Genomic DNA, 21,108 nt, shown 5'->3' on the forward strand with positions numbered 1-21,108 from the left:
GATTTTGTGGGAAGCAAGGTTTAGGTCCCTGTAGGAGAAAGCTAATAAAAATTGGCATGGTAACAGAAAGACAGCCAGCAAATAGAAGCAGGAGGATCCCAACCTCCAAAAGTGATGCCTTTTAAAGATAAAAAGATGTTAGAAGAAGCAATGTGAAATATACCTGCAATTAAAACACCAGTGATTATTTGATGAAACTCGTTTAAAAAAAGGAAAGTGCTTTTTTAAAGAAACGCGTTTCTCCGTTATCAACCAATACTAAAGGCCAAGCCTTAGTCCAAGTTTCATCTTGGAAGGAAAACTGATGATTCTGGCCTTCTAAAGGATGCGTTGAGTGGCAAAATCGACTGTGATAGTGAATATAATCAGGAAGATACCCAGTGATCAAATGGATTATGTTGCAGTTCATCTCAGCAGCTGCAACCTATAGATATGAACAGACCCCACAATCTGTTCAGTGCAAGCCTTGATTTCTGCCTAACACATATTTTTATAATGTTATTTTTTTTAATGTGACTCTAGAGTTGGATGTTTTGGGAAATTAATTTATATGTGCATTAAGGAAAATTTGACTTTTTAAAAGAGAAGGAAAAAAATTCACAATTTTGGCACCATGGAATGTAATGGTGTCCTTTTTTTCCTATGCCAAATTGTTATGATATGCTACTATAACTTCTCTCCCCATGAGTAAATTTCAGTGAGTTTGTTGAAATTCTTTCTTGAGTTCTTCTTTTAAAAAAGTAATTCAAGTTTTCTGAAAAAATTTTTTTGCTGTTCATTGGGATTTAAGCCTAAAATTAGTTAAAAATATATCTTTTAGATCTACTATTCTCTTTTTTTTTCTGTTTGAATAAGTTATATGAGTAAAGCTAAAATGTAAACATCCTGTTGTCCTATCACAAAATAGTTTTTTTTAACCCCAGACTCTAAGACTACTAGCATGAATCTTAATGAGGAATTTCCTTACATAGATTAATTAATTACTTTATTTATGAATTTAAAGTATAATTATTTTCATGTCTCCTACATGCCAGCCAGGCACCACTGTAGGAGCTAAGGAGAAAGTAGTGAACAAACAACCATGCAGCCTATCTTCAAGGAACTTACAACATCTTTGTTACCAATTTCTGTAAATTTGTACAGCCAAATACACTAAAATGAAAATGATAGTGAATATCATTTAGTTACTTAGTTCTTATTTTGTGACTCAAATGGCACTTGGGATATTTAAGTACCTACAGCATAGCAGAAATAGTACAAACTTTAAAATCATAGGTTTAAATCTCAAACTCCAGAATGGCTGGTGACATTACCTTGCTCAAATTACATGATCTTTCCAAGAATTATTTCACTTTTTAAAAAATCTGAATAATAACTATCTCATTGGGTGGTATTGACAGTTAAATAAGATGTACAGAAACTAGTACAGTTCTTACCATATGGTCACTGTGTGACAAATGAGAATTTCCTGGTCCCTCCCCACTACTCCGTATTGTGGTTTTTCTGAGCCATCAATATGAATATCACTTCCTGTTGATCTATTGATCTTTGGAATTAAAAGTCATATACCAATTTAGAATAAAAACTAGTTATTGTCCTATAAAACAATCAAAATCAAAATCATGGCATCTTATTTAGAAGGACAGAAAATAATGTCATTGCACATCTTACTAGTTTTATGGAACTATGAGATGGCTGGACCTTATCAACTGTGCTAAATTGCAATTAGAGAGTCAGATGACTCTCAGACCTCAGAAAGTGCTCTCAACTTGATGTCAAAGCATCAAGTTCTCATCCTTGAAAAAAAATCTTGTAGCTCCAATGAAGGTTATTTAATGATGGAATTTGTATAAACCAGTAATTATGTATTTCAGAAATCGTCTTTTGTATTTATTGAGTCCATCAACTTGTTGTATTCATCTTATGCTTATTCTGCTTGCTAACATTTTATCATCAGTAGGAGATAAAACACAAACAATTTGCAAAGTAAAATTACATAAAATATTTTTATAAAAGTTTGGCAAAAAAAGATTTAATGCACATAGTACTAGAAATAATTATTGTGTGATTCTGTTATGACAACTTAAAATTGTAATATGAAAAAGGATTATTTTTCATAAGATTTTTTCCACTTTTTTGCTTAATATTACAGTATTCCAACAGATGTTTTAAAGATTGTGTATTCTGTGGGTGCTCAGACAATAGCAGGATGGAATTACCTTTTAGAGCAATATGAACTGTCAATGTCAGGGGCTGAAAAATACAAAATTCTATATGGATTGTCAACGAGCAAACATCAGGAAAAGTTAGTGAAGTAAGTTTATAAATTTAACTAAATTGTTAAAAGTGCACTGATACAAATGCAGTAATGTCTCTAAAATTTCAGCCATGAAAGAATTGGATCAGAATTTGTATGGCTTTAACTTTACAGTCAGAAGAGAAAAAAAGTATATTGGCTAAATGCAAATAGTGAAAACATATTTTCTGGTAATTATGTGATTGAAACTAGACAAATGACTATGTTTTACTTTTAGAAATTTGGAGAAAAATTATTGTTATAAAAAGACATTATTGTATATAAAATGTATATAAGATTCTGACCAAAGTTCTTTGAAATAAGTAAATATTTTTGCTACAGATGATAAAATAATATAAATTATTGCTAGAAAAATTAAGAGTTTAGCTAGAACATTTGAAAATATTAGTCAGTAGAATAATTATTGTTGTTCTTGGTAAATTATACTTTTATCATGCCTCTTTTTGTTCTATTATTTTAATATATTGGTAACCTGAGTTAATTTTCATGTACCTCCTATGACAAAATAAATGACTTTTGTTCCTTCAGATTAATTGAGCTAGGAATGGAAGGAAAGGTTATCAAGACACAGGACTTGGCAGCTCTCCTTCAAGCGATTGCCAGGAATCCAAAGGGACAGCAATTAGTCTGGAATTTTGTAAGAGAAAATTGGACCCATCTCCTAAAAAAGTTAGTATTCATTTATGTCCACGCAGATGTCCCAGTTGTCTCAAACCAAGTGTAATCAAATGTTTCTCAAAACATATATATAGTGCAATTTTTATTCAAATGATTCAGTGAAGCCTACCAACTTTAAAACTCACTAGCCCAAATTATCTTGGTCAGGAGTAAGGGAGAAGGATGAAAATAAGGGAGTGGGAAATAGACTTCTTGCATTCAACCCAGGCAAAAGGTCTCTGGGAGCAAGTATGAGTTGAGTGAAACCCAATCATCAGCCCCATCCCACCATCCCCTCCTGGCTCTCCTCAGTCCAGATGAATCCTGTGGAACTTTATATAGTGCATCAAACATATTTGGCCTGCTTTGTTAATGCAGTTTTGTTCTGGGGGAAAACCTCAGGAATTTTGTTGAGAGCGAATTCCCTTGTCCTGCTCCCCTGTAGAAGTGGCACAGTGGAAACCTTGGTGCAGAAAGCAAACCAGTCAGGAGTGTTTTGGGAGTCCCCCTCCAAAACTGTGTTGGTTCTGAGTCTTTTCTGAAGTTTCAACTGGAGCTCATTCCAGTATGTTCCTGGGAATAAAATATTCTCCAGAAATAACCCATAATGATTAGATTCTTTTGAAATGTATAGGATGGCATTTTTTTCCCTCTTTCACTCATACGCACCCCCCCCCCCACACACACTGTTAAGTCACTCATCCATTCCTAATCCACACCCAAAATGTTACTTATGACATATATGGAAATATCCTGAATCAGAGGACTATGTGATATGCTTTGTTTACCTTAAGGTCTATTAGCATCTCTGATGTCATTCATCCCCCAGTTCCCTCTTCTCTCTCAGTTCGTGCCAATGGACAGTTCAGAGTCCTCATTTCCATTCCTCTCCAGATATTCACATGAAACCAAATAAAGGGGGCACACCTCATCAACAGGGGTAACTGCATGATGAACATTTGTATAACTAACCTTGAATTGTAACTCACATCTTTAAAATAAAAATTAAAAAATTAAAGGAAAAAAAAGAAGAAACCAAATAAAAAATGCCTTAAAAAAAAAAAAGTTTCCCTGAAGACCCAATTGGAACCATTGGTTTGGCTGTTTGCACAATTGTCAATTTTGTCATGAAATGGTCAGACTTCTCATGCAATACTGTAAATTTCCTTTTAAACTAGAAATTATGCACTTTCTCATCCATGAGCAGAGTCTAGTCTTGAACCATTTTCTGTTCTGGGTTTGTGCACTGTTTTTTAAGCATTAATCACTTTGACCTGTGATACAAGTTTTCTAGGTATAAAAAACGGGGTGAAGGATGTAGTCTGTGGCTGTGAATTAGAGTTCAACCAATCAACCTTGCCCTAATAAACACCACGTATAAGGGAAGTGTGCAAGACAATACATTAGAATACAAGAAAATAGTGCTACATACATTATTTCTTATCTTATGCTTTTAATTTTATATGATTTATTATAAATTTATAAATATACATAATATATAATGTACGAAAACTAAATAAATATGTTGTTTATATTATTCTTATCACGTGCTTTCAATCTTTTTACCATACCATAATGAAAGCAGATAATTCATAAATAGAAATCTATACATTGGGAAATTGTTTAAAAAATCTTTACAGATAGGAGTATGTAATTTTTAAAAAGTAATGAACACTGCTTTAAATATAAACATAAATCTGAACATAAACATTACTGAGTAACCTAATCATATTTCCTAGAGTACTTTTATCTATATTTTCATTTTATAGTAAAATCTTTTAGCTCTAAAATTGTACTGAATGAATATGAGTTATTATGATAGTGATTAATAATATCTATTATAATGCATAAAATTATCACATAGTTATTAATGTTATACATTTAACTATAGTACATGCTATAATAAACATAAGGTCAGTATTTTTATTATTTACATCTATCAAGTTTCTTTTTATTTTCAGATTTGGCTTGGGCTCAATTGCCATGAGAACAATCATCTCTGGCACAACATCTCACTTTTCTTCCAAGGATGAGTTGCAAGAGGTTAGTGACTTTCTATTATTAACAATTTCAGCAAGTAAGTAGAAGGGACAGGATTAAAAGCTGACTCTTAAAATGCATGTGTTCACAGCATTCAAAGTGAAAATACTCTTGAGTCTTTTTGGAGTCTTTCATTCATATTGTATCATAATGCAAGGGTGATGATATTAATGTGTGGGAGTGTTATTCAACGGTATTTTTAATAGAACTGTTATTGGTAATTCTAGTCTTTTTTAAGCATTCTAGTATTTTACATCTTCCTTTCACAATAAATCTTGAAATTGTTTACCCTTTAAGCAAATTGAGAATTCCAGAACTTAGATCCCAACTCACCTTTTACTCTATGACCTGGGTCAATCATTTAACTTTTTTACCCACAATGTGCTCACTTGTAAGATGAGGATTTATAATTTCTGTCTTACATTATCTACTGTTTGCAGACAAAGTGAAATAATAATTATAAAAAAAAAAAAAGAAAATAATCTTCTAGGTGCAGAGAAATGCCTGCACCTGTGTGTGTATAATTTGTAAGCTGTTTTGAAATTTTTTGGAAGACAAAGTGTTTTATGAACCATGCCAGTAATTTTGTTCTTGCATATTTTTCAGGTGAAACTATTTTTTGAATATCTTAAGTCCCAAGGATTACATCTGGATATTTTTCAAATTGTTCTGGAAACCATAGCCAAAAATATTAAATGGCTAGAGAAGAATCTTTCCAGTCTGAGGACTTGGCTACTGGTTAGTGTTTAAATGTCAGTAGAAAGAGATATGGCTGTGCCTGCATGAAGTCAAAGTAACACCAACGAAACTGAAGTTAGAGTTGTGGATATTTTGTCTAACCAGTGAGAAACCTCAAGAAATCTGCCAGCACAGCTGCCTGCTTTCAATTATCATCTCCAGCTGAAGGATATACAATGTTTGGGTGAGGAAAGTTCAGTTCAGTAGTCTATTTAAAAGTAAACTTCCAGAATAATGGATAAATGTGGAGATACAGACATGAATATATACATATAGCTGTGGTTGTTAGCCTCAATTCGACACTCTCCATTGCCTCACACTCTGCCACTACTTTGCTTTTTAAATTTTTGTTGTTTGTTTTTAAACCTTGCTTGGCTATCCTGGAGTTTACACAGCCAATTTTAGCTCCAAGGAAATTTAGCAAATCACTAAACAAATATATATATATCCTTTTCTTATCTTTTTCTTTTTGAGTCAATGTTTCATTCTGTTGCCCAGACTGAAATGCAGTAGTACACTTATGGCCACCACAGCCTCCCACCTGCTGGGCTCAGGTGATCCTTCTGCCTCAGCCTTCCAAGTAACTTGAATTATATGCACACCACCATGCCCAGCTAATTTTTTGATTTATTGTAGAGACGAAGTCTCGCCAAATCACCCAGGTTGGTCTCAAATCCCTGGACTCAGGTAATCCTCTCACCTCTGCCTTCCAAACTGCTTGGATTACAGGCATGAGCCACCATGCCAGCAAATCTCTTTCATGTGTATCTTTCCATGTCCTTACTCTCCCCTGCCTTTAACTCAGTCTGAACTGAATAGTTTAATTTTTACTATTCATGGAAAATGACATGAATTATGAAAATTAAGGATCAGGAAACCAGAGACTTTGTCACCAAATCTCATATTATTAGAAACTGGATAGATATCAGGGTTCATCAAGGAAGCTGGAGGGCCTTCTGGTTTAGGCCTCACATCCATGAAGAGCCTCAAGGGTTGACTTTTGAGGTCATTTCCAATGAGATTTAATCTGCAGTCACAGAGGTACAAGAAAGAAATAAGATACTCATCATACCACTGTGATCCATATACTACTGCATTTTAAATAAATCTTTTGAAAATTGTAGAATAATATTGCATTGTATAGTTTGGATTGAATTGTGGTTTTTAAATACTGTAAATATTTAAATATATCACCATATTTTGTAACCCAGGTTCAGCATTTCTTCCTATTATAAGAGAAACTCTTTTTTTTTTTTGAGTTGGAGTCTCACTCTGTTGCCCAGACTGGAGTGCAGTGGCCGCTCCCGGCCACCGCAGCCTCGCCTGCTGGGCTCCGGCGATCCTTCCGCCTCAGGCTTCCCAGTAGCCGGAATTACAGGCATGCGCTACCAGGTCCAGCTGATTTTTTGATTTATTGTAGAGATGAGATCTCGCTGCCCAGGTGGCTCTCGAACCCGCGGGCTCAGGCAATCCACTCACCTCAGCCTCCCAAAGGCGCGGGATTACAGGCTGAGCCATCGAGCCCGGCTGTATTTGTTTTCCTTAAAGGAAACTTTTATCTCTGAAATGCCTCCTAGATGCTTTTCTTAATCGTTTAAGATAGTTTGGGATAAATAAAGAAAATGCCTCCTTGCATATAGTTAGAGAACTTAATCAATTCATGATCCCATGTATGAATCAATATGAAAATATAAATACATTTTAGAAAGACTTGAATCAATGTGTAGATGACCAATTTAATTGAACTATTAAGAAAAGCTAAGAATGTTGGGACAGGAGGGAGGGTGTTATCCAACCCGCTCTGGAGTGACATCGCGAAGTCCAATTATAGATTACAGACCTTTCTCTGGTGCCACAGTCAGAGGTAGATAGAATACAGTTTGGGTGGGCCATGGGTATGTTTTCTTATATTTGTTTTCAAATTGTTTCTTAAAATTTTTGAAGCATCTTTAACTCTAGATTTGACCTGGTCATGGACCTACCTTGGTTTTTATAACACCTAAGTGATATCTCTTTAGAATTATATATGTTTTTAGCACTAGAAAATTGAAAGAGTAAAGAATGCTATTTTTTCATCAAGATAATAGTAAATTAAACAGTAAAAATGTGTATGTGTTACAGTAGAACTATGCCATCAACAATATTTTCATAAATATGCAAAGTTTTTATGTAGTAATTTATTTACAAATTTGCAAGTTTTAATTCTCTTTCTTTCAGTTTCTTATCTAAATACAATATTGAATACATTTGCAATTTCTAGGATTCTTAAGAATTGAATATCAAAATTGACTATTATTATTCGATGAAATGTGAGAATTGCTATGCCAATAATGTTTTAATGAATAAATAGTTTTTAAGAAACGAATGTATTGTACTTGTTAGTGTGGTATTTTGAAAGCTTTATGATGGATGCCAGGTCACTAACATCAACTCAGACTTGGTTAAAGTTAGTTTTTCTTTCCTTTACCCTGAGTGAACAAATAGGGTGTGGAAAAAGTTATGTGCAAGATTATGAAAAAATGGTGGGTTTGAGCAGACACAGCTTTTCTGGGTCTCTCTCATTCTCTGCAAGGCCTAGTGAGAATTTTGTGGTTTCACAGCCCACTCGGAATGAGAAAGCTTTCAGATTACGGAAGCCCGGAACCAACAGCTTGTTCCCTTTTCAGGCTTTGTGTAGGGGACAGTAGACAATACAGCCTTCAAGAGTCCAACTTATTACCATGATAAGGAATTTCTTGTCTGATGTCATGTACATACTTTTGCATTTCAGCCCATATGAGGTTCCAGAGAAGCAGACCTGCCCAGAAACTATTCAAAGGGATTCTGATTTTCTGAGAGACATTCCTGGGTTTTTTTTGTTCTATGTTTTATTTCACCCCAGACAATAAGGAGACCCTCCAAAAAGCCATGGGAACCAGTTCTCCACGTGAGCATAATGTCTACCCAACACAAGACTGTTTTTACTCTGCAACATTTCCTTCACTTGTATTCTTTATTGTATTCTTTCTTCCATTTCACCACGTATCACTATTTTTTAATCTCAACATGTAATGGGTCACACTTTTTACATTTACAGATTTTAACCAATCATATATTAGGCTGTCTGCTTCCTGATGTCTTAATCTCATTAAAATCTGACCTCCAGATCATAAGGAAGAAAGGAGGAAAATGATCATGAAAGAATTGTCTTTTCTGGCTCAAAGCATATGTATATTTTTCATAATCTCATATTTTAATGTATCACACTGGACAATTTTCCTGAAGGGGATGTTAATTCACTTTCTTCTTATTCCTACATTCTGTACTTGTCAGTGCCAGATAGTAATCACTCCTCTCTAGAAAGATTCAAGGTACCATTCCCCTGATATCTTTCTGAGTCCTTTGATTTTAGAAGAGTCTTTTGTAAAGAGACTATACCTGAATTTTGTTTCTTGTTGTGCTCCCTAGCTTGGGTAGGTCCTGGGTTTTGTCATCTGGCCCTAGTGTTCTCTCTTTTATTTTTTTTATTTTTATTTTTTGAGTTGGGGTTCACTATGCTGTCCAGGCTGGATGCAGTGGCACAATCATGGCTCACAGCAGCATTGACCTCCTGGGCTCAGGTGAATCCTTCCACCTCACTCTCCTGTGTAGCTTGGTCTACAGGTGTGCACCACCACGCCCAGCTAATTTTTTTTTGTAGAAACAAAGTCTCTCTATGTTGCCCAGGCTGGTCTCAAACTCCTGCTCACAATCTTCCTGCCTCAGCCTCCTAAAGTACTGGGATTACAGGTGTGAGCCACTGGGCTCAGCCTCCAGCATTCTCAAAGGCATGAAAACTGAAGCTTGAGATGCCCTCAAGGCGAAAGTTGCCCTCAGCCTTTTCTTTATCCCTCATGCTTCTGCTGTCACTTAGTTTTTGATCCATGAGTATTCTTTACTAACTCTCCAGGTTATCCATGCATTAAAGCAAATTTTATTCTACATTTTGAGTTATTTTGAGCAGGAAGGTCAGTTAGAGTATGTAGGCTAGCATATTTTCAAAAATTGTAATAATATATTTTCTAATATGCAAATGCCTAAGTCTGCATCATACTTAGGAAGTTGGCAGTGTATAAACAGGTCATTTGTTCAGAATTTAAATCAGTAAATTTTCTAATATTCGTAGGAAAAATGTTTAGAAAATTTGAGAAATATATATTTAACTGATAAGACAGAAAAACAGTTCTTTTTTATTTTAAAGATGTGGGGTACAATTCAGTATTTGGTATACAAGTGGTCATCATACAAGCAAAGTTTGGGCCTCCCTTTGGTCCCCACTTTGCCTGGTTTGAGATCAGGTATCCTTACTGTTGTTGTTTCTCCCTTCCCTACCCCAGCGGTATCCTGCTACTACCAATCTCTTTCTTATACTATTATGGTAAACATTCAGTGTCCACTTATGAATGAGAACATGTGGTACTCTGTTCTTTGTTTCCGTGACTGATCACTGAGTATGATAGACTCTAAATCCATCCAAGTTGCTGTGAAGTCATATGTGTGTCCTTCTTTATGGCTGCATAATATTCCATTGTGTATGTGTACCACTTTTTTAAATCCACTTCAGTTTCGGTGGGCAGCAAGGTTGATTACATTTTTTGCTATTGAGAATAGTGCTGCAATAAAGATGCATGCACAGGTATCTTTTTTTGTAGAATGATTTGAGTGCCTCCACATATACTCCTAGTAGGGGGATTGCTGGGTCATATGGAAGGTCAATGTCTAGTTTTTTTAGAAATCACCACACTGTATTCCAAAGAGGTTGCACTAGTAGTGTAGAAGCATTCCTTTTTCTCCACTTCCTCACCAGCATCTGTTGTCGTTTTATTAATGATGGTCATTCTTACTGGGCTTAGGTGGTATCTCAGTGTGATTTTGATTTGCATTTCTCTGATGATCAGTGAGGCTGAGCACTTTTTCATGATAGGAAGAATCAACATTGTTAAGATGTTCATTCTACCAAAGGCAATCTACAGATTCAATGCAATACCCATTAAATTTCAGTATCATTCTTCTCAGACCCGGAAATGACAATACCGAAATTTATGTGGAAACATAAATGACCACGAATAGGCAAAATAATCCTTAGCAAAGGTAACAAAGCAGGAGGTATCACACTTTCAGACTTTAAACTTTACTATAAGGCTGTGATAATCAAAACAGCCTGATATTGGTTCAAGAATAGGCATATGGAAATGGAACAGGATAGAGATTCCAGAAGCAAAACCTCAATTTCTCAACCAACTCATCTTCGAAAAAGCCTCCACCAACAACCACTGGGGAAAGGAGAACCTATTGAGTAAATGGTGCTGGGAAAACTGACTGACTACATGCAAAAGATTGAAACAGGACCCCTTCCTATCGCTGTACACAAAAATCAACTCTAAATGGATCAAAGACCTACATGTTAAACCTCAAACTTTAAGAACCTTAGAAAATGCAGGACCACCCTTATGTAAATTGGAACTGGCAACCAATTCCTGATCAAAACCCCAAGTGCCTAGGTCATAAGAGATAAGATAGACATGTAGGACCTCATCAAACTGATAGGCTTCTGCAAAGCAAAAGAAACCATCAAGAGAGCAGGTAGACAGCCCACAGAATGGGAAAAAATATTTGCCAACTGTGTCTGACAAAGGCCTAACATTCAGGATCTACAAGGAACTCTAATGTGCCAAAGGGAAAATACCAAACAGTCCCATTAAAAAGTGGGCAAAAGACATGAATAGATAGATACTTTTCAATAGTAAAACATTTCTATTTTCTTTTTTTCACACAGGCTAAAGGACAGTCATTTCTATTTTTCACTCACTCCTGCAAACTTTACTTCCCTACCATAAATTCCAGATCTTTTGCTAATTAATTCCTCATCTTCCCCAAAGTCCTAATATCTTACTATGCTGGCAGATAAGGCCAGAAAACTAGTTTTCTATTCTCAGTACATGACTCAATGATTCTCATATTTAGGTATTTACTCACATGATTTTCCATACTTCCCTCTGTTGAGTTATATCTCTTTATTTCAATGCAATATTTCAGGTTCAATCTTCTGTAAGAAATTCCCATTGTGATACCATGTGGGATGTCCCTTTAGTCATCCAAACAATATCACAGTTAAAATTGTAAACCTCATTTTAAAGTAGGCAGAATAAATTGCCTATGAAAAGATTTGAAAGATACGGAGATGTTACTTCTCATTTTAAAACAGTATTCTCCTTTAAAAACTAAAACTGTTTTCTAGCAAACTGACCTGGAAATGCTAATTCATCTTTAATATTTTGAGTTGGAGTTGGGAAAAGGATACATAGAATACTTTTAAAATTCAAAGATAGAATTAGATCAGGATAGGACTAGGGGAACTTTTTCTAAAAGAAATGCATGACATAAGACTGATGGCATATAATTTTTAAAAATATTTATACCTCCAGATGTAGAGACAAAACTAAAAGCAGGACTCTTAGAAGGACAAGCAGAGATTTTTAGATGGTTAGGAGTAAACAGGTAGAGAAAATGGAGCTGATAGGAAATAAATTGTTTGGTTTGAAACAATTGTGCACAATCTACGTGAACTAGACAGAGTTCACAGTGGTCAGATCTTCTGTACTGATAAAGTTAATTTAACTCATACTCAGAGACTGAATTAAGGTATTTAAACAACAATGAATAAGTTGTTAGCTAGTGAAAGAGGTCAGATAGCATTGAAATACGTATATGTGTTTTTGTTCCAAGCTGTGCCTTATCTATAGATAATAGTTGTGACATTACTAATCAGAGCATGGTTTTAGGACTAATGTTCTATCTTCTAGAAAAGTCATTATCAGGAAGGGAAAGTATATTATTCTTCTAATTTCAGACAACTGTACCTCTGAGAAGACTAGCTGTTTGGATTTTAAGGCCAAGGGGAATATACCAATTGTTGCGCCTTGGTCTCACTGACAACCTGGAAAGAAATAACATCAGCAGGACTTGCCTTGCAAATTCAAATCTAACAGTGCTCTCTAAAAGAGGAAGCCTCATAGACATCAAAATATATCTCCTCTTACCAGTTGTCTTTTTTTATTTTTTTTGAGTTGGAGTCTCACTCTGTTGCCCAGACTGGAGTGCAGTGGCCGCTCCCGGCCACCACAGCCTCGACCTGCTGGGCTCTGGTGATTCTTCCACCTCATCCTTCCAAGTAGCTGGAGTTACAGGCATGCGCTACCACACCCGGCTGATTTTTTGATTTATTGTAGAGATGAGGTCTCGCTGCCCAGGCGGGTCTCGAACCCGTGGGCTCAAGCAATTCACTCACCTCAGCCTCCCAAAGGCGCGAGATTACAGGCTAAGCCACCGAGCCCGGCTACCAGTTGTCTTTTAAAAATAATTTCACCATTACAGATTCATGCCTTTGGAGTAATAAAAATTTAAAATATTAAATTGTAACCCATTAGTCATCCTTTAGTATGACTTTTTTTTTTTTTAAGATTAATACATCCTTACAGTTTATTGAGAAAAGGACTCTAGGGAGAGAAAGTTGAGAGGGGGCTTAGGGAAGTTGGGAGAGGGGGTGAAAAAGTGAATTATAGAATGTAGACAATAGCCTAGAAAGTACTGGTTGGGTAGGAAGGTCTTGAGGGTAGTATCTGTCACTCAAGGGTGTTACACACAGATGTTGTTTGATAAATATCCGGTGACTGTAAGGCAGAACCTGGAAGTGAGGAAGTATAATAGAAAATGGGACATAGGAGAACTCAAAGACAAGCCTACTTGGCAATTTTGCTTCAGGCTGGTTCTGCTAGTACATGATCTTATATGCCTGTGTCATGCATTATGAATTATGTATAGATCCCATGTGCTTGTCTTGATTGACCCAATGGAGTGTAAGTACCTTAAAAGCCAAAATTTAGCCCTAGTTTTGCCTTTAGTGTCTGTGGTGCACTGTACACTGTGGGCCCTCCTGAAGCGGTGCTGACAGCCTGACAGAGGGAAGAAAAGGCACCTGAGTCACCTGAGAGTCAGCCAACGATCATAATCAAATATAATTTTCTGCATAAATATTACAGGACTTTCTCATGCTAAAAAACAAACAAAAAACTGAAGGAAATTTTTTTCTTGGAGTCAGGATCTTACTCCATCACCCAGGTTGGGGAGCAGTGGCATGATCATGGCTCACCACAGCCTCAAACTCCTGGGCTCAGGAGATCCTTCTGACTCAGCCTCCCAAGTAGCTAGAACTACAGGCACATCCCACCTTGACTGGCTTTTTTTTTTTTTTTTTGTAGAGATGAGATCTTGCTGTGTTGCCCAGGCTGGTCTCAAACTCCTGGTCTCAAGCAATCCTCTCGCCTCAGCCTCCCAAAGTACTGAGAATACAGGCACAAGCTACCACAACTGACCTTGTAACACATATTTTATGGAAGTGAACATTTTATGGGAGTGAAATAGATAGGCTCTATTTCAATATAGTTGTAAGAAATAAAGCAAAAAGAAAACTAAATTAGAACCTTCAGGAGTGTAAACATCTCTCCAGATAGAGCAAGTCAGTAAAAAAATTCTGGCCAACAGATCATTTCTAAAAATGACTTTTCTATCTTCTGATTTTTATAGAAGACCTACAATTGGTTTTTATGGTTATAGCCAGGCCCATCCTCCCTGTCACTTCCTGGCCTGGCTAGGCCTCATCTGACATAGGGCTTAGATGTCAACTCAACACTGAAAACTTGGTTTCCTCAGAACAGCATTATTTTAAGTGATCATAGTGAAATGCGTCATCATTATAGAAATCGGTTTTATATTACACTATGCTTTGTGAGTTTGAACTTTTTTGTGTTCAGTCTACGTGGTATTTCACAATTCACATTAACTAATAATAGCAAATACATCTTTAGTGCCTATCTTGGGCCAGTCTTTGTTCTAAGCATACTTTAGGTGTGCTAATTCATCTTATCCTCACACTACTCCTGTGAGGGGAGTACTTGTCCTAAGTTTCCAAAGGAGAATGTGAAGCCAAGGGAGGTTAACCATTTTGCCCCAGTTACAGAGGGAGGAAGTAGTACAGGCAGAATCTGAGAATCCACCTCCAGAGACCAGGCCCTCACCTCAGTCCCATGCTGCGCTGCCCTTCATATATCTTAGGATTCCTACAGTACAGTTTCTAATCTGAGGCTCATCTATGTCACAATCACTTGGTAAAAATGCAGATTTCAGGCAATATCTCAGACCAACTGAGTTGGAATTTGGGGGGGACAATGCCCAGAGATCCCTGAAAAATTCTAACAGATATCACAATTTGACCATCACTTCCAGAGTGGAGATATCTTTTTAACCATTTCTAGTAGGCTTAGGGTACTCATTTTAAAAGATGGAAGAGCTATATCTATACCTGTGGGATTTTCTATAGCATTTCTCTGTTTCTAAAGAGGCAGATGTTTAATTGAATGAATCTGCTCCTTTTTTTTTTTTTTTTTTTTAAGTTGGAGTCTCACTGTGTCGCCCAGACTGAAGTGCAGTGGCATGCTCCTGGCCACCGCAGCCTCGACCCTCTGGACTCTGGTGATCCTTCTGCCTCAGCCTTCAAAGTAGCCAGAATTACAGGCACGCGCTACCATGCCCGGCTAATTTTTGATTTATTGTAGAGATGAGGTCTCACCAAGTTGCCCGGGTGGGTCTTGAACCCGTGGGTTTAGGCAATCCACTCACCTCGGCCTCCCAAAGCACTGGGATTACAGGCTAAGCTACCGAGCCTGGCTCCTTTTATTTTTTATTTTTAATGGCAGCAGCCAGATGGGGAAAACAAGTTTGCTTGCACACTGGTGAAAGAACATATTCATAGTGTATAATTTCCATTAGTCTATTTTAAATCAAACATAATTATTACGATTATTTTGAAATTATAACCTCAAGTCTTTCATAAACATGTATATCAATGTTATTGCTATATAATTTATAATGTCATATGATTCACCCATTTAAAGTTTACAATTCAGTGGTTTTCAGTATAGTCACAGAGTTGACTGCCTCTCAACATGATCAATTTTAAAACACTTTCATCATCCCACCAAGAGATCCTGCAACTATTAGCAGTCACTTCCCATTCTTCCCTCCCTTCAGTCTCAAAAAACCACTAATCCACTTTATGTCTCATAGATCTGCATAGTTTGAAAATTTCATATAAATGAAACAATACAATATATGGTCTTCTATGATTGGCTTCTTTCACTTAACATAATATTTCAAGGTTCATTTATGTTGTAACATATATCAGTACTTTGTACCTTTTTATTTATGGATAATATTGCTGAATAAAATTCCATTGTGCAAATATTCTACATTTTATTTATCTATTCATCAGTTGATGGACATTTGTGTTTACATTTTTGGCTTTTATGAATAATGCTGCTATAAGCATTCATGTACAAATTTATGAATGCATATGTTTTCAAGTCTTTTGGATGTATTCCTAGGAGTGAAATTGCTGGATCATATGGCAACTCTATATTTAACCTTTTGAGAAACTGTCAGATTGTTTTCCAAAGCAACTGCACCATTTTACATTCCCATCAGCAATGTATGAGGGTTTCGATTTTGCTAAATTTTTGTCAACATTTAGTATTATCTGACTTTCTGATTCTAGCCATCCTAGTGGATGTGAAGTTGTAGCCCATTGCAGTTTTGATTTGTATTTGTTTGATGGCTAATGATACTGAACAGCTTTTCATGTGCTTGTTGGCTATTTGTATATCTTCTTTGGTGAAATGATACTCAGATCCTTTGCCTACTTTAATTTCATTATTTATCTTATATTATTCAGTTGCAAGAGTTCTTTATATATTCTAGATTAAAGTCCCTTGTGAAGTCTCTTGATTTGCAAATATTTTCTCCCATTCTGTTGGCTATTCTTTCACTTTTTTTTTTTTTTTTTTGAGTTGGAGTCTCACTCTGTCACCCAGACTGGAGTGCAGTGGCCGCTCCCGGCCACCACAGCCTCGACCTGCTGGGCTCCGGCGATCCTTCCACCTCAGCCTTCCCAGTAGCCGGAATTACAGGCATGCGCTACCACGCCCGGCTGATTTTTTGATTTATTGTAGAGATGAGGTCTCGCTGCCCAGACGGGTCTCGAACCCGCGGGCTCAGGCAATCCACTCACCTCAGCCTCCCAAAGGCGCAGGATTACAGGCTGAGCCACGGAGCACGACTTCTTTCACTTCTTAATGCTATCCTTTGAAGTCAAATCTTTCTTCGTACTTATCTGCAGTCTTTTTTTCTGTTAGAAAAATGCTGTTATGAGCTAAATAGTACCCTTTCAAAATTCATTTGTTAAATTTATAAGCTCCAGTATCCCAGAATGTGACCTTATTTGGAAACAGGGTTGTTGCTGATGTAATTAGTTTAAGATGATGTCATACTGGAGCAGGGTGGGCCTCCAAACTGAGATGACTAGTGTCCTTATATAAAGGGAAAATTTGGACACAAATATGCACACAGGAAACATGCTATGTGAACCTAGGAGCTTCGCACCAGAAACCAAGGAAGTAGGATAACCTAGGAGTGAGGCCTGGGACAGATCCTTTCCTAGTGCCTTTAGAGGGAGCACAGCCCTGCGGACCCTTGACCTTGGCCTTCTAGTCTCCAGAACTATGAGACAATACATTTCTGTTGTTTAAGACACTCACTTTGCCATAGTTATTTGCTGTTGTTCTAGCAAACTAATATAATGTCCAATACAAAAGTTAGATCTATTTTTCAATTTTAGTAGTTACATTCAGATCAAAATTCTAAATGTAAATTTAATAATATACCATTTCTTGATTTGTAATCCTAGTTATACTGGTCAATTATATAAAAATTTACATGTATTTAATGAGCTCTATTTTAACTTAACTTTATTTTACTTCTTATACAAATGCCTCAGGTGTTTACAAATATCAAAATATTAATAAAATATATCCATATGTATAACCTTTAGTAGAAATTCAGGGTACCCACCTAACATTTTGGTTGCTTAATTTCCCTTTTCTTTCCTGAATAAGAAAAATTATTTTTTTTTAAGTACTCCCTTTTCCCCTATATGAAACAAGGGAGGTGTCCCCTAACTCAGCACATCTAGTTTCTGTTTTGTCTAAGAAACCAGTCATAGTAACCTTGTTTTCATTCCAATGACTGGTTTAGAAAGTACAAAATATAGTTTTGGCAAATGAGACATAAAAAGAATTCTAATGGGAGGATTTCTGAGAAGAGTTTTCTTGCTCTCAAGAAAGAGACACGGAAGAGAAAGTTCCTTCTTCCTCTCCCATTGTAGCTTCCTTTCTGACCATATGGTAGTCAGCCTTTGAAAACATTGCTCATACAGAGAGTTGTAGAGTGGAAAGAGAAATACCTTCTTCTTGAAGAGCTATGGTTGAAGATTGTCGTATCTCTGGACTAGTTCTACAAAATGATCAATTTCCTTATCTTTTAAATTGGTTTGATTCAGAATTTTGACTTTTGTAGTCCACAGGATCTGAACTAGTATAGAATTGTGCCTTCTTAATAATAACTTTTCACTTTATTTGGCTATTTTTGTTAATGTCTAAACTTTATGAGAACTTTATTGGATACTCATTCTTCTGTCTTTCATGCTCTCAACATTTCTAAACTTGTTATAACTAAACATTACTAATTAATGCAGAATGTGTGTGCAGCAAATAGATTACAAGGATAATGAGATATTAACTCTTTCAGATCTTATGGTGGCAGGAAAGCTCACAATGGTCATGGCTGTCCTGGCAGCAAGCAGTTTCCTCCATTTATTCAAGAGTACTGAACAAATAACATTTTCAAATGTATGTACTGAATTGTTCCAGAATAATTAGATTATTTAATAGTGTTAAACCCAAATTTGATCTGGAGGATCAACTAATTAAATTGAAATATTAAAACACTAATGGAATAGCCTCCTTGTAGTTGAAGTTAGTTATATATTTCTCTTTAGTCTGTATCTCTTTTGTGGATTGTTGTACTCAATTCTAATTTCCTTATGGGAATAGGGAAATGACAGGAAACTCTAGAGCACTGGTTTAGAACACAGACGGCTCGAGTTCCAGTCCACGACTGCTCCTGAACTGTAAGTAAACCATTTACCCTCTCTTGATGTACTTCCCTCATTTGTTAAATGCGAGGCTTTGATGAGCTGATGTATGGCAGACAAGTACTTTATTTTGATAAAAAATTCCTGTATTCATAGATTATCAAGTTTGTTGGTTCTTTATAAACAAATGCTATTTGTTATTCAGGGTGCTCATATTTTTTTCTTCATGCTATTTATTATATATTATAATTAGTTCTCAAATTATTGGTTTTCAAATGTTAGACAGCAATGATTCTAAAAACAGTAGATGGGTATAGTAGATAGTATCACATTATCTCCTCATAATGAATGGAAACTTCATAATAAGTTAAAGTGTTATAACCTTAAACTAAAGAGGAAGTTCTGTGTGGGAGGATAGGAGAAGGTTAAAGATAGAAACATAATGAGTTTCAGTAGTAAATTTGCAAATTTTGTTTCTTATTAAGTCAAATGTAAAATAGTATCCAATGAGACAAAACAAAACAAAATTCATTATTGCTCTTTTGCTGGTAGGTAGGATTCTGAAACATTTTGGTTTGTTTACTATTTTTACCTACAATACAAAACCACAAGTCTTTAAATGGTGCTTCTTGTCTTTGTGTGTGAAGGAATGGGAGGGGTGGGAGGAAGAAGGTTGGCAGAGAAATTATGGGCCTCTTTGTCAAAAGAATCTCAGAAAGATATGATGAGTCATCCATATTTGCTAGTGCAAAGAAGTATTTTTACCACGAGTCTTTGCAGAGTTGAAGTATTTAAAACAAAACACAAGATAATGTGTTTCACACCCAAAAGCATGATAGACTAGCTTACAGGTGAGGTGAGGTGAAATGACTTCACAAGCTGTGGAGTTTTAAATATCTCTGAAACTAAGTGTCTTGTCTGCAAAAATAACTCCAAGGGACCATGACATGACCTAAAATATAGGAAAGAGCTTCTCATCAAAGCAATACCATTATTAGGTCATTATAACAAAATCAAGCCTGCATATACTATGTAATATCTAAACAGGGGTACACCAGTCCCTGTGGTTCACTTTCTATTTTTGGTTCTGAAATTCAAGTACATGGGGCCAGCTTAAAGGCTGTGAGTATCTTTCACACAATGGGGAGAGAGAAGGTCTTAGATATATGATACAGACACCTTTTCTGTACTGATCACAAACACACCATTCAATATAGAGACGTTCACTGGAGAGGTTTGCAACATTGGCGGCGAATTAGAGTTCTAAATACCATTGCATCCATTCGCTATTCATTCAAAAATTATTTATTGCACACTTATCTAGGCACTGAAACAGCCCTGAAGAAGATAATGTGCCTGCCCTCATGAAGCTTGCATTCCTGAGAGGGAGACTGATAATAATTAAACAACAAACCCAAATCGTTTCAGACACTAATGAGTGCTGCGAAGAAAATAGAGCCAAGTCTTTATGGAGTGGCCTGTGTTGTGGCTATTTTAGATGATTAGTCAGAGAAGGGTTTTTTTGCAGAGGTGACATTTGAGTTGAGACCTTAATGACAAGAAGGAATCCGCAGGCAAAATACCAAGCAGAAGAAAGAGTTCTTGTGAAAGGAGCATGCAATAGGAATGATTAACAACGCTGGATGCAACTTGGCGACTTCCAGGAACAGCATGAAGGCCGCTGCGGCCAACACATGGTGAGCGTGGTTGATGAGGTCCCAGAGTTAGGTAAGGTGTTTCACTTTTTTCCCAAGTGCAATTGGTATCCATTGGAAATTGTAAATGGGATGAGAAGTAGGGGGTGCAATAGACATTTAAAAATACAATATCGCACTTCGATTTACTTCTTGAAACTGGATTTCGAATTCCCGTGTCGGTCAAACATCCCGGCCGTCCCTGTTTGCCCAGGCTGTTTGCTCTCGCTGCGGCTTGTTTGTCCCTGACGCCCTGCTGTTGACAGCCTCGGAGGAGCGTGTGACAGTTGGCAGGCGCAGCGAGGCGCAGCCCGAGCCAAGTCGCGGCAGGGGCCGGGGCCGGAGCTGCGGGAAAGGAGGAGGGAGGGGAGGAGGGGGAGGCGGCGGCGATGCGCACACCAAGAAAGGGACGAGGAAACGGGCCGCGGAGAGCCCCCCCCGGGGCTCCCGGGGTCCCTGGCAGTTCGATTCCGGAGACCGGCCGGGGCAGCCCGGACTTGGCATTGGAAACAATGGTGGCTGGTGGCTGGAGCAGTGGCGCGAGGGCTGGGGGGCAGGGGCGACCCAGGGAGATTCGCTTCTCCGGCCTAGCGCCGCGGAGC

At 37.0% G+C, this 21,108-nt stretch overlaps 1 protein-coding gene across 1 annotated transcript in view; it reads left to right on the forward strand.

Moving 5' to 3' along the window:
* ERAP2 (endoplasmic reticulum aminopeptidase 2) overlaps nucleotides 1-5,780 on the forward strand; it is a 40,113-nt gene extending 34,333 nt beyond the window's left edge. The window contains exons 16-19 of the mRNA XM_008055045.2: nucleotides 2,153-2,314; nucleotides 2,846-2,986; nucleotides 4,936-5,017; nucleotides 5,621-5,780. Coding sequence (XP_008053236.1) covers nucleotides 2,153-2,314; nucleotides 2,846-2,986; nucleotides 4,936-5,017; nucleotides 5,621-5,764 — 529 coding nt within the window. The 3' untranslated portion in view covers nucleotides 5,765-5,780. The remainder of the gene's footprint in view (nucleotides 1-2,152; nucleotides 2,315-2,845; nucleotides 2,987-4,935; nucleotides 5,018-5,620) is intronic.
* Nucleotides 5,781-21,108: the final 15,328 nt, after the last annotated feature.

Source organism: Carlito syrichta, unplaced genomic scaffold (assembly GCF_000164805.1).
Source record: "Carlito syrichta isolate Samal-C Ts95f unplaced genomic scaffold, Tarsius_syrichta-2.0.1 Scaffold301643, whole genome shotgun sequence".
Classification (NCBI taxonomy): Eukaryota; Metazoa; Chordata; class Mammalia; order Primates; family Tarsiidae; genus Carlito; species Carlito syrichta.